The sequence below is a fragment of the Dipteris shenzhenensis genome, chromosome 5 (genome assembly GCF_047967505.1).
Source record: "Dipteris shenzhenensis isolate YYH24624 ecotype China chromosome 5, Dip_SZ_1.0, whole genome shotgun sequence".
In the NCBI taxonomy this organism is placed as follows: Eukaryota; Viridiplantae; Streptophyta; class Polypodiopsida; order Gleicheniales; family Dipteridaceae; genus Dipteris; species Dipteris shenzhenensis.
In genome coordinates, this window is record NC_141600.1 from 57,200,123 (window position 1) to 57,214,616 (window position 14,494).

Genomic DNA, 14,494 nt, shown 5'->3' on the forward strand with positions numbered 1-14,494 from the left:
GTGAACAATAGCTACTTGCAACATGCTGTTTTCAAGGCCATGGTTACTGAAGCATCTCACTCTCTGTCTTCTCGCAGCTATGTTCATATTGATGATGCCTGGGATTCTTTTGTTTCCAAGATGCAAGTTGTGATAAGAAGTTACGGCAAGTCTTACATGAAGACTCTGAGGGAAACTATTGCTCAGGCCAAACTTACTTGTCAGGATCTCACTGAACTCAGCCATCTTCGTTCGTTGTCCCTGCATGAGCAAACAACACTATGCCAGGCCAGACATTGTCTTCAACTCAATGATCATAGAAAACTGGCTAAATGGGAGACTAGAGCCAGACAAAGAGTCTTTACAGATAAAGGCTGCTCTTCCAAAGAATTTTTTAAAAGCTTGCATCAGAGGAGATTAAAAACAGAAATTTGCAGGGTGCTTATGCCTGATGGATCATGGACCACCTCGCGGTCACAGCTTGCTTCTGTTTGTGTGCAACATTTCTCTCAGCAATTTGGTTTTGCAGTTCCTCCCTCACAACAAGCTTTGGTTGCACGAAATTTGCTGTTATAGCACGTTTCTCCTATTATTTCCACTACTCAAGCTTTGGAATTGGAGGAACCTTTTACTGAGAGGGAATTGTCAGATGTAATCAAATCTTGCGGCAGATGGAAATCTCCAGGATGGGATGGTCTTACGGTTGAGTTTTTTCTAGAATATTGGCCTCTTTTGAAGCATACATTGCTGCATATGGTGAATTCTGCATGGCAAAATCAGAAAATGCCAGACACATGGAAGAGAGGTATTATCAAACTCCTTTCAAAAAAACTAATCTGTGAATCTTTGGCAGACTGGAGACCTATCACCCTTATGCCAGTCATTTAAAAAGTCACTACAAAAATGATTGTCGATCGGCTAAAGGGGTTTTTACATGATGGGTTGCATCCTGCCCAATATGGCTTTGTCCCGCGTAGGCATATCACAGATAACATTGCTAATGCCTATGTTGGAATTGAATATGCCAAATACACGCAGCAAGATGTTTTATTATTGCAAGTTGATATTGCCAAAGCCTTTGATACGGTTAAGTGGGATTTTATTTCATCGACTATGCACGCATTGGGATTTGGCACAAAAATGCAGCAAGTTATCACTTGGCTATATCAAGATAGTAAAGCTGCCTGCATACTTTCAGGGGATATTTCTACATCCTGGACTCTTGGCTGTTCTGTTAGGCAAGGATGTCCCCTAAGTGCTTTACTTTTTGCCATAGCCACTCATCCAATGCTTCAATATCTGGACCACCTTTTGGACACTGACCAGTTGCATGATTTGGAGATTGCTGGCAGTCACAGCATGATCGCTCAAGCATATGCTGATGATTCATTCTTTATCCCAAAAAATACTCGGAGTGATTTGTCCATGATTATGCAGGCTCTTTCTACATATGGATTGGCTGCTGGTCTTCGGGTCAATTTTGAGAAATCAAAATTGTTGCCGTTGCATGAACAGGAATGGCACATTCTTCTGTGGCGTGGGGAAATTGTCCCCGCTTCTCAATTTATTCGACATCTCGGCTATCCTCTAGGTTGGGAACTCACCCGTTCCCAACAAACTGATTGGGTGTTGACGAAGTTGAGGGCAAAACTTGAATATTGGAAGCTTGCAACTTGGCCACTATATGTTCATTTGCAAATCGCACAATCCATTCTGATAGCATACATACAGTTCTACCTGCCTCTCATTATGTTCACTAAGGCAGAGCTGAACTCCTTTATGTCAGCTATCATGGAAATTTTCTGGTGTGCAAAAAATGGCAAGAAAAGTCTCAGATTACTCTCTATGCATCGTCTCTGTTCTCCAAAGATGCACGGGGGTCTGAACATTCTCAATATTCACATGCATTTACTTGCTCACAGAGGAAAAATGATGTTGCAGTTTATGCAAGGAGATTAGCCGTGGGCTTTCATGATCCGCTCTCTCTTATTACATATTCATACTTTTGCCTTTGGGCATTGGCAACCAACTCAATGGGATTTCATATTTGGCTACATCCAAGGCAAGATCAGAGGCTGCCCTTTTGTTTCTCGCCTGCTTCTTGACTGGAAACATATCTTATCCCTCTTGGAATGGCATGGCTAAGACTCTTTGTCGGGAAACTCCTTGAGGGCTGAGAATATTTATTGGTCTAAAGTATTCCACCCTTCTTTGGCCATTCAAGAACCAAGACGTTCTTACTTTCTCTCCTTTAAAGGCATTACATCTGTGGCGGATGTACTTCAGGATGATGGCACACTTTTATCTTTTTCTATGGCTACCAGCAAATACGGTTTGGGAGCTCATTATCGTCCTCTCTGGCATAGGATTTCAGCAATGCTTCAACCGTTTTTGCTGGTACCTCGCTTGGAACTTCAGAATAGGCTTGAGGATTGGATTTTATGCTCTTCCTCCTCTTCAGCCTGTCCCTTGAAGTTCTCACATATCACAGTGCCATCACTATATAAAGTGCTATTACTTCCACCTTGGATTTCTGACAGAGCAAATACTGTTTGGCATATGGATCGCCCACTAAAGTGGTGGAGAAAAAGGCTGCGTCTCCTTTGGCATTACAAAGTCCCTCTTCGACAACAGCTTTTCCTTTGGCGAGTCTTGCTTGGCATTTTTCCATCTGGCCAGCTACTTGCACACAGACATATTGCTCCGGCTGTTTGTCACAGATGCTTACACCCTACTGAATCTGTGCTTCACATCTTTTGGTTTTGTCCACATACTTGTACCTTCATCTCTCTCATCCGACAAAGGCTTCGAGCGAGATTTCCCACTGTTACTTTTGGTTGGCTTTTCTGGTTGTTTGGTTTTCATCCACCGAGACAGGGTTTTGATTTATTTTTTATATGGATACGCTACTGGGCACTATGGACTTTATGGATGGACAGAAATAATAGAGTCTTTGGTGATCCCCTTTTTATATCCTTTATTTTTTTCAAACGATCTCTACAGCAATCATTCTATGATTGTGTTCAAACTCATTTGATTGATCAGGATGTGTATACAGCTTATACTGAGATCTTTAGTTGAGTAATAGTTACTTCATTTTCGAAGTAACTATGAATGTAATTATTTTATAGCAATAAAAGATTTCTTCTCACAAAAAAAAAAAAGTGTGTGTGTGTGTGTGTGTGTAGAAACCAAATATGATGGGACATTCAATACAATGCCAAGGTTACTTATCATCAAGGAAAATGCAATAACTCCTGGTTTAATTGTCATATAAGCTGGTGACGGCCAATAGTACTCAAAAAGAGTTTTAGAGCCAAGCTCTTATAAAACTCAGCTGATATAAAGCTAGTGGGAGTGCAAGCCAAAAGAAGTCCTCTCAAATATTTAACTACCATAGGATTAGTTACACAATTTACAGTAGTGAGAGAAAAATGCAATAATTCTTAGTCTGATGGCTGTCAAGCTGTTTTGAATTGTGCAATCTATTCTGATGGCGTATATTCAATTCTACTTGCCTCTTATTATGTTCAGCAAGGCTGATCTTGCCTCTTTTATGTCTGAGGTTATGGAAATCTTCTGGTATTCTCGCCATGGCAAAAAAAGCTTGCATTTGCTTCAGGTACAGCAGCTTTGTTCTCAATATCCATCTGCACATTCTTGCCCATAAGGGGAAACTAATGTGCAGTTTTTGTAAGATTCTCAACCATGGGCTGCCATGATTCGTCATTTACTCTTGCATGTTGAATCTCCAGCTTTTGGTCATTGGCAGCTTTCCCAGTGGGAGTTTCTTTTTGGTTCTATGACAGGCAAAATCCCTGGCTGTCCTTTGGTTTCCCATTTATTAATGGATTGGAAACACTTGGATTGGCATGGCAGTGATTCCTTGTAGGGAAACTCTTTCAGAGTTGAAAGTATACATTGGTCTAGAGTGTTCGCCCTTCCTTTAGCTTTGCAGGAGCCTCGACGTTCGTATTTTCTGAGTCTCAAGGGGATTCGTTTGGTTCAAGATGTTGTTGATGATGCTGGATTTCCCCTTACTTTTCCTTTGGCCGCTGCCAAATTTGGCTTTGGAATGCATTATTGTCCACTTTGGCATAAGATTACTTTGATGCTCCAACCTTTTCAGTCGGTTCCTCCATTGCATCTACAGGATCGTCTTCAAGACTGGATATGGACCATCTTGCAGATACAGGACAGCTTCATGGCTTCCAAATTCCAGGGGCACAGTCATTTCTTGCACAGGCATATGCTGATGATTCATACTTTATGCCCAGGAATTCTCAAAGTGACCTTTCTCATTTGATGCATACACTGAATGACTTTGGCATAGCTGCTGGACTGCATATCAACTTTCAGAAATCAAAACTTCTAGCATTGAAAGAAGCTGATTGGCATGCACTCCTCTGGCCAGGCCACATTATCTCTTCCCATACTATTGTGGCATCTAGGCTACCCCATTGGCTGGAATATTGCCCTGCAACAACAGCTCAAATGGGTGCTTCAAAAGATCAACAAGAAGCTGGAATACTGGCATTTGTCCACTTGGCCTCTACATGTTTGACTTCGGATAGTATAGTCCATCATTATGGCATATGTGCAATTTTATTTGCCTCTTCTTCCCTGGCCTTTTAAGCATTTGGCTTCCTATATGTCCCAGGCTATGGAGATATTTTGGAAAAGCAAATCTCATAAAAAGGCTTTGCGACTACTACCTATGCAGTCTATTTGTTCACCCAAGACTCATGGGGGGCTGAATATTCTCAATCTTCAGGTTCATATGTTGGCAAGAAAGAGCACTATGATTGCTGATTTTTTTCAGCAAAAACAGCCATGGGCTATTATGTTAGCAGCTATGTGTGGAAACATGACGTCCCATGCATATGGGCATTGGATTACAGACCACTGGGAAGCAGTCATGACCACATTTCAAGGGAAAATTCCTGGTTGTCCTGTTTCTACTGCTTTTATTCATGATTGGAAGAGAATTCTCTCTTATGCTAAATGGACAGGTGCTTCCTCTCATCATGGTAATTCTTTTCGCTTGGAAAGCATCCATTGGAGCAAGGTGTTTGAATCGCCTCTCGCTTTACAGGCACCTATTAAAGCATACAATCTTATGAAATTGGGCATGAGATCTGTTGGCGATGTTGTGGATCAACAAGGTTATATGCTTTCATTTCCACAAGCTTGCAGGACATTCTCCTTGGGTCTGCATCATAGGTCCATTTGGAGAATACTTTCAACTATGTTGCAGCCATTTGTTCCGGTTCCTCCCCTGTTTGTACAGGACAGATTACTGGACTGGAATTTGACTTCCTTACCTCCTGCTACCCATTCGCTTTCAATGCATAATCTGGCCTCCTTGAAGATCTACAGATTTCTTCTTCCACCGCCATGGATTGATAAGCATGCCAACACTCTTTGGAATTTGGATAGGCCTTTATCTTGGTGGCAATCACGACTCGTCAAAATCTGGAAAGCCAAATTGCCATTGAAAGAGAGGCTTTTCTTTTGGAGATGTATAGTGGGAGCTTTTTCCATTGGGGTGAAATTGGCAGCACGCCGCATTGCTTCCCCTTCCTACCCCCGTTGCTCTCATCACCGCGAGACAGTTCCTCATCTGTTATGGTCTTGCCCGCACTCTCGCATATTGATCACTCATGTTTCTCATTTGTTGCGGCTTCGGTTTCCCTCTATCAGATTTGGGAAACTCTTCTGGATGTTTGGATGCCTCTCATCTCAGATGTCTCCATTCCTCCTCTTCTTTCACTGGACTCGCTTTTGGGTACTATGGACCATTTGGACACAGAGATTGCATTCTAGGATGGGTCAACAGTTTCCTCAGGCATATGTTTTCTTCAGAATGTCCCTCAAGCAATCCTTATATGATAGTTTTGCTGCAAGGGACTTGGATGCTACTAGCCTTGAAGTGTTTTCTGACTGTTTTTGAGTTCTTCCATTGGGCTCTCCTTTGGAGTCTAATGTCATGTACATTGATTTCATGTTAATATAGTAATGTGCTTTCACCAAAAAAAAAAGTGTGTGTGTGTGTGTTGTGTGAGAGAGAGGCGATCGACAGAGAGAAAGCTTTCCGTACAACCCCCTTCTGACCATACAGTTGTACGGTCGCCGTACACCCCTCGTACGGCCGTACGAACGGCCTCCGCTCATCCCTACAGAGTCCCCAAGTAATCCCGTTGCTGCTTACCTTGCCATCGCTGTCCCCTTTCAGTAGTCCCCTCCGTACATCCGTACGCCCCTGGCCTTTCCGTACAGTCTAGCTCTCTGCCCCGTCAGCATTACTATTCGGTTCTTGCTTCCCCATACAGTTTCTGCGTTTTCCATCTGCATCACGTACAGTCCGTACAATTCCAGATATCCGTACATCCCTGCCCTGTCTCGTACAGTCCGTACAGCCCTGCTCTTTTCGTACTGTTTGTCTTTACTCTTCCCGTGCTGTTTGCCCTCTACAAACCCTCTCGTACAGATCTGCTTTTTCTGCCTTTTCATCGTTTCTGCCCTGCTTACTTCCATGGAGGACCATCTCAAAAGCTACTCCCGAAAGGACTTGTCTTGGGACTCCAAAAGACAGCAAGTCGACTTTTCCTCTTCAGCATCTGTAGATGCTCACTATGTCTTTGACATGCTCAAGGATGAATTTCATCACAGCCGGAAGGAGTGGGCCAAACCTCCCCCGGCCCTTAAGTACAAGCTGAAGTTGCCCTCATTGGTTGCTCCTCTCCGAAAGTTTTCTCAGCAAGCAGTTATCATTTTTTTCCCAGGGAAGCTACCTTCAGCAAATGATGTAGCTCAGTGGGTTCAGGCTTTGTTGGGGCTGTTTTGTTGAAGGAGTATACTTTGCTTCTCGAGGTTTTTATGAAGTGCACTTTTTGGATGCCTCATATCGTCAGCAGATATTGGAGATGTCCCCTCTATTCTATGGCAGACAAATGGTACATGTCATGCCATGGTCGCCAAATAAGGATTATCATGGTCTCATTCGACATCATTGCCCTGTATGGGTTGAGGTAGTGGACTTTCCGGATTATATGAGGGCTGAATTACCAAGCTTGGCAGCTACTTTGGGGCAAGTTGTATGCCCACCCTGTCCTTCGGGTAATCGCAATCGGTTTTGTGTTCTTTGGGATACAGATCACCCAACCCCTCCTTCCATTGCGGTAGAGGTGGAGGATGTTCCCTTGGGAGAAAAATATTTTGATTTGAAATGGGGAGTATTTGCAGGTGCTTGCTTCACATGTCATAAGTTTGGCCATCTAGCCTCACAGTGCCCTGCAGTCCTGCATCAGCTCCCACCTACAGCTATTGCTCCAGAAAATACTTCCCCTCCAACTTATGGTCCGGGGCCTAAACCCATGCCTAGCAAGTTGGGTGATGCGCCATCTAAATCTGTCCCTCCCAAAGAAAATGTAGTTCAGATTTCAGCCAAGCAAAAGGATAAAGGAAAGGGCAAAATTTCAGAATCTCGTGCCTCTCCCCAAGGTGCCTGGCAGCAACCCAAAAAGGTATTTACGCTCAAGCCACGACCGTTACAATCTCGCCATTGGGATGCCTCTACTTCTACCCCTGGTCAGCAGGCCTCTACCCCTACTGATAGCCTCACTTCTCAACTGTGGGTTGATGTGCTCAAGAAGGGCATCCCTGTATGTGACAATGATGAGGATAATAGAGCCAATGATCCAGGAGGCCAGGTGGACCTCGATGTCATGGCTGAGGCCTGACAACTTATACTTTTACTATGCTTTTTGGTTTGGCTGTACATATCTTCTATGTCTACTTCAATCACTTGTATTACATACAATGTTCAAGGTCTTTGTAATGTCAATAAGTGGAGACTTTTTTGGCAATATGTACATAGAATGCACCCCGATGTAATTTCTTTACAGGAACACAACCAACACTTCTTGGCTGGCCAGCGGCCACTTTGCTGGTTATGACATATTTTATGCTAGTACAATGTCCTTTTCGGGGGTATGCATGCTAGTGAAACATGATATGCAGCCCACGGTTGCTTACAATGACCCCCAGGGTCGCTGGATGGTGATCAGATGCATCTATCATGCTGATCTTTATGAAATAGCATCTGTTTATGCCTCTCAAACTTCTGCGACAAGAGCTCGAATGTGGGCCTCCCTCAAACAATATCCATGGCTGTCTAATGCCTTTTTGTGTGGAGATTTTAATAATTCACCTGCCATCCAAGACAACACTACTCATCATTCTCACATGATCCCCATTGAGCTTCGACATTGGGAGGATATGCTTTCTTTCTTGCATGCAGAAGATTTATGGCTCTCAACGAGGGATAGAGATATGGGCTATACATACCGTCACAATGCCTTTACTCACTACTGGGCTCGACTTGACAGATGGTATTTGCTGCATGCTCAGCAGTATGCTAGTTTCACATGTGCACTATGGGTTGATCATTCCCTCTTGCTATCTGATCACTTTCCAGTATGTTTGACATTATCTATAGCACATTTGACAGATGATATGCCTTTTTTTGGTCGTCGCTTACTCCATGTCAATAGTGCTTATTTGCTTCATCAACAATTTCATAACATGGTGAGAGTGGCTGTCCGTCCCCTCCTCTTACATGCTCAGGAGGACATGGATTTCGCTTGGATCAGTCTTGCCCACATCGTTTGCAGGCTGTTATTCAAGATTATGGACGGAGTTACATGGGAAACCTCACGATTAAGCTGAAATGGGCTCAATCTCACAAGCAACAAATGGATATAATCAGCTCTTATAGGCAGCTCACCTCCTCTGAATAGGATTCTTGTGCTTATGCGGTTCATCTCATCCATCAAAATGATCTTCGCAAATTAAAGAAGTGGCAAATTCGAGCTCGCATGAAACCCCTTTTGGATAAGGGTTGTTCCTCCAAAGCCTTCTTTAAAAGTCTGCATGCGGATAGGAGAAAGGAGGATATTTGCAGGATCAAGCAAGATGATGGCACCTGGACCACCTCCAAATCAGAATTGGAATCGCAATGCTCTAGTCATTTCCAGCATCTCTTTTCTCCTCTGCCTGATCATTCAATGCAAGTGAATGCAGCTAGGTCTCAATTTCTTATGCATGTTCAGCCTATATTGTCTCTGGAACAGGCTCATGCATTGGAACAGCCCTTTATGCTCAATGAACTGGATGATGCTTTGAGTCATTTACGTAGAGGCAGCTCTCCTGGTTGGGATGGATTGACTGTCGAATTTTTCCGTGCATTTTGGGGTGAACTCAAAAACACTCTGCTTCTTATGATCAATCATGCTTGGGCAGAACAATCTCTTCCTTCTTCTTGGAAACATGGCCTTGTCAAATTGATCCCCAAAAAAAAGTTGTGTGAGACAATGGCTGATTGGCGGCCTATATCTCTTATGCCAGTCATTTACAAACTCATTGCCAAAATGATTGTCCTCAGGGTCCGATTTATCTTGCAAGCAGGACTTCATCCTAGGCAATATGGGTTTGTTCCCAGAAGACAGATTACTGACAACATCTCCAATGCTTTGCTTTCAATTGAGTATGCCAAATATTCCAAGCAAGATGTTCTCATTCTGCAAGTGGACATTGCGAAAGCATTTGATACTGTCCATTGGGATTTTATTTCTCAGACTAAGCATAAATTGGGATTTGGCCCTCGGTTGGTCCATATTATTTACTGGTTCTATTCTCATTGCAGTGTTTGCTTGGTGGTGGGTTGTCAAGAACATGAACTATGACCCGCTCGGTGAGACAGGGTTGCCCTCTTAGTTCGTTGCTCTATGCCATTGCTACTCATCCGTTATTGTTGCATATGGACCATCTTGCAGATACAGGGCAGCTTCATGGCTTGCAAATTCCAGGGGCACAGCAGTTTCTTGCACAGGCATATGCTGATGATTCATATTTTATGCCGGGGAATTCCCAAAATGATCTCTCTCAGTTGATGCATACTCTGAATGATTTTGGCATAGCTGTTGGACTGCATATCAACTTTCAGAAATCAAATCTTCTAGCATTGAAAGAAGCTGATTGGCATGCACTTCTCTAGCCAGGCCACATTATCTCTTCCCATACTATTGTGAGGCATTTAGGGTATCCCATTGGCTGGAATATCACCCCTCAACAACAGCTCAAATGGGTGCTTCAAAAGATAAACAAGAAGTTGGAATACTGGCATTTGTCCACTTGGCCTCTACATGTTCGACTTCGGATAGTATAGTCCATCATTATGGCATATGTGCAATTTTATTTGTCGCTTCTTCCCTGGTCTTTCAAGCATTTGGCCTCCTATATGTCCCAGACTATGGAGATATTTTGGAAAAGCAAATCTCGCAAAAAGGCTTTGCGACTACTTCCAATGCAGTCCGTTTGTTCTCCCAAGACTCATGGGGGACTGAATATTCTCAATCTTCAGTTTCATATGTTGGCAAGAAAGAGCACCATGATTGCTGATTTTTTTCAGCAAAAACAGCCATGGGCTATTATGTTAGCAGCTATGTGTGGTAACATGAAGTCCCATGCATATGGGCATTGGATTACAGATCACTGGGAAGCAGTCATGTCCACATTTCAGGGGAAAATTCCTGGTTGTCCTGTTTCTACTGCTTTTATTCATGATTGGAAGAGAATTCTCTCTTATGCTAAATGGTCAGGTGCTTCTTCCCATCATGGTAATTCTCTTCGCTTGGAAAGCATCCATTGGAGCAAGGTGTTTGAATCTCCTCTTGCTTTACAGGCTCCTGTTAAAGCATATAATCTTATGAAATTGGGCATAAGATTTGTCGGAGATGTTGTGGATCAACATGGTCATGTGCTTTCATTTCCACAAGCTTGCAGGACATTCCCCTTGGGTCTGCATCATAGGCCCATTTGGAGAATACTTACAATAATGTTGCAGCCATTTGTTCCTGTTCCTCCACTGTTTGTACAGGACAGATTACTGGACTGGAATCTGACTTCCTTATCTCCCGATATCTGCTCACTTTCAATGCATAATCTGGCCTCCTCGATGGTTTACAGATTTCTTCTTCCACCGCCATGGATTGATAAGCATGCCAACACGCTTTGGAATTTGGATAGACCTTTATCTTGGTGGCAATCACAACTCAAAGAAAATTTGGAAAGCTAAATTGCCATTGAAACAGAGGCTTTTCTTTTGGAGATGTATTGTGGGAGCTTTTTCTATTGGGGTGAAATTGGCAGCACGTCGCATTGTTCTCATCACCGTGAGAAAGTTCCCCATTTATTATGGTCTTGCCCGTACTCTCAGATATTGATCACTCATGTCTCTCATTTGCTGCGGCTTCGGTTTCCCTCTATCAGATTCGGGAAACTCTTCTGGATGTTTGGATGCTCCTCAGCTCAGATGTCTCCATTCCTCCTTTTCTTTCACTGGGTTCGTTTTTGGGTACTATGGACTATTTGGACACAGAGATTGCATTCTAGGATGGGACAACAGTTTCCTCAGGCATATGCTTTCTTCAGGATGTCCCTCAAGCAATCTCTATATGATAGTTATGCCACAAGGGACCTGGATGCTACTAGCCTTGAAGTCTTTTCCGACTGTTTTTGAGTTCTTCCATTAGGCTCTCTTTTGGAGTCTAATGTCATGTACATTGATCTCATGTTAATAATATAGTTACTGGTTTCACAAAAAAAAAAAGTGTGTGTGTGTGTGTGTGTGTGTGTGTGAGAGAGAGAGAGAGAGAGAGAGAGAAGCGTTTGCAAAAGACAATAAGGCTTTCGAGAACAAAATCCAAAATATATCATCATGATCCCTCATACACCCCATGTAGGTGAACTAGAGTGTAAACGAAAGGAAACTGGAAAACGATTCCGAAAATGCGTCTCAAAGATGAAGAATGTCTAACAGCTAGGGTATTTGAAGCCCTTGGTGACTTTGGAACATATCTGAGATTTGTATGTGTCACCCTCTGGTGTGCTTGAGACAATCTGCTGTGAGGGAGAGAGAGAGAGAGAGAGAGCTCTAGAGGAAGTGGGTTGGGAAAAAGGGGGGAGAGTGGTTGGCGGGGGAGTGGGGGGATGGCGGGAAGAGAGAGAGAGAGATTATATGATATGATTGTCTTAAAGTCCGTGGAAGACCAATGAGGATCTATGGAACTGGTGAGTGCTACCAACTAATAGTGATCTCTTACATCCAGTGAGAAAAAATGTTACAACTAGTCATGCCTTGAGTACTTGTTGGGCTAGCTTGTGTGCTAGATCCAGTACCTTATTGCGATGTTCCAAAATCTCTTTCAAGTAGCTTCCTAACTTTTTGGCTGGCTGCTCCAGTGATCTTTTAGATCTTTGCTGTCCCCATATCCTTCTCTGATGTGTGCATAGGCTCTTCATCTCAGAAGTACATGCTGTTCATCTTCTACTGGGCACATTTCGCAAGTTCTTTCCTCTTTGAGGATCCAAGCTCTTGCCTATGTACCCCTCTCTACCTTGAGATCATGTGAACTAGTTCTGATTTTACAGGTTAGATGCCTTTTAAATGTTGATATTTCTTCCCTGAGGTATTTCTTCATTCCATAGCTGTCCATTGAGTTAGATTCCTGTTTATAAAACTGCATTATTATTCCCGGGTTTCGCCAGATTTTTTGTAGCATTTTCTGTCACTATCTCCCTTATTTACATGCATCTTTTGGTATATCAGCGGCTGTTATACCCCATGATTCCATCCACTCCCTTCCCTCTCTGTGCCAGCCCTTTGATCTATGTAGGTTCCATCGCCTTGTGTGGTATCCTATTGGTGTCCATCTTCTCAACTTTGTTGAGGTTAGCCATGAATGGATATAATGCTTCCCCCTCTAGAGGTAACATACCTGTTTCAGCTAGTATGATGGGGTAGGGTGTCTGTGCCTTAACCCCTAACTCCCCTACCAAGAATTGCTTATGTATAGTTTATGAGAGAGAGAGAGAGAGAGAGATGAGAGAGAGGACCTTTTTTTATTCTGGTGAGTGACATTGTTCTTTCATCAGAGAAAGCACAGGCGCAAGAAATCTGCATTGAGCAACTTGTCCACTCTCGCGGAGTTTCTTCCTTCTTTAGATGGGAAGGGCAAAGGACCAATGATTCCAGAAAGAAATCATGCCAAAGCTCGGCAGCTACTTGTGTATGTATTTCCTTGCTTTTACAACAATTAGAATCTGCAATTTTCTTCCCATTGTTGTTTAAAGAAATTGACAGGGTAGAGTAATGAAGCACTGATAGTTGTCTTGTGAACTGATGGGAAATATTGCCTTGTTGTAGGGTAAATGAAGCTAACCAGCTTGCGAAAGTACTAGCTCATCCTGATTTCAGGTCAAATCCCTTCTCAGCTATCCATCAACACCTTGCAAACACCTTAAATCCACACATGATGGACACTGTCAAGCCATTGGATAAACAAGGTTTGGCGAAGGAAAGACCAAAAGGAGCTCGTAAGCTAAAGGTGGGTCATCACCACAATAGGGAGGAATCATGAGATTCTGTGCATATTTTAGATTTGAAGGTAGACTATGTCAGAGGGAAACCATTGGAAGGACATAATCATGACAAATGTCCAAACAGGTTTGGCTTTTGAGCTGGCTTTAGTTAAAGTCCCTTTTTTTCCTTTCCAGAAAATTTAAGCCATCTCCATACAAAAGTAAGAGTGTCCTAGGGAAGCAGATCCCCAGGGAAGTGGATGCCTGCTCACCTGGGCTATGAAACAGAACAAAATATTTAGTATATCAGAGGAGGCAATATCTAAAAATATTGGTTTTCCTCTCTCTTACTGGATTCAATTCCTTCTGCTAAGTAAAACCTCTTCTGAGGCACAAGCTAAAAGTTTGCTGTTCTGTCATCTGAATGACATTGACTAAGCTTGAGCAAAGTAGCTGATAATGGTGAGTTGAAACTTCTTGTTAACTATTATGTGAGGTCTTGAGAACAACATTGAACAAAGTTCTATTTGCCTTAGTAAAGTCCCAGTGGAAGCCTTATTTTGAGAGGTTTCTTGAGCATGGAGTATTGAATGTAGATTCTTGGTTTGAACGTAATGTATGGCGCAGCCACACTTAGTTTTAACAGAGGTGCTATATCACCTGTGGTTATTGTTTGTCTTTTATTTTTATTCCAAGGGCACAGTTTTTGAGGTTTTGCCTTGCTCATTTGCAGTCCCCCTGGTCTCTACAAAGTTGTTACTTTCTTTCCTCATTTGTAGTAGTATAAATTTTTCTAGAGCCCCGTAGCGAATCTACTTATGGGGTTTGGTCAATTCCAGGCTAAATCCTTTCCTTTTTCTGTGTATTCTAGCATTAAGAGTGAAGTTGCTATTACTCGAAGATGGTCGCAATTTTGAATTCTTATTCAGAAAGGCTTCTTCAGAAAGTGTTTAGCTGCTTTTTGAGCATCACGCATTTAAATTATTGAGGGAATTCGGTTGCCTTCAATAATCGATGTAGGCAATGTTTAATATTTTCCTCTATTGATTTCTCTCTTCATTATAACAGAGGGTTGAGTAGACTCAATAACAGA

General features: G+C 42.7%; 1 protein-coding gene across 5 annotated transcripts in view; it reads left to right on the plus strand.

Annotated features, from left to right (window-relative positions):
* LOC147902233 (ribosome biogenesis protein) overlaps nt 1-14,092 on the plus strand; it is an 88,487-nt gene extending 74,395 nt beyond the window's left edge. For 4 of the 5 annotated variants that reach the window (XM_087374974.1, XM_087374972.1, XM_087374973.1 and 1 more), the window contains 2 exons: nt 12,976-13,109; nt 13,247-14,092. In XM_087374974.1, the coding sequence (XP_087231100.1) occupies nt 12,976-13,109; nt 13,247-13,460 (348 nt within the window). In that variant the 3' untranslated portion in view covers nt 13,461-14,092. The remainder of the gene's footprint in view (nt 1-12,975; nt 13,110-13,246) is intronic. The other variant, XM_087374976.1, reaches the window with a different exon arrangement.
* Nucleotides 14,093-14,494: the final 402 nt, after the last annotated feature.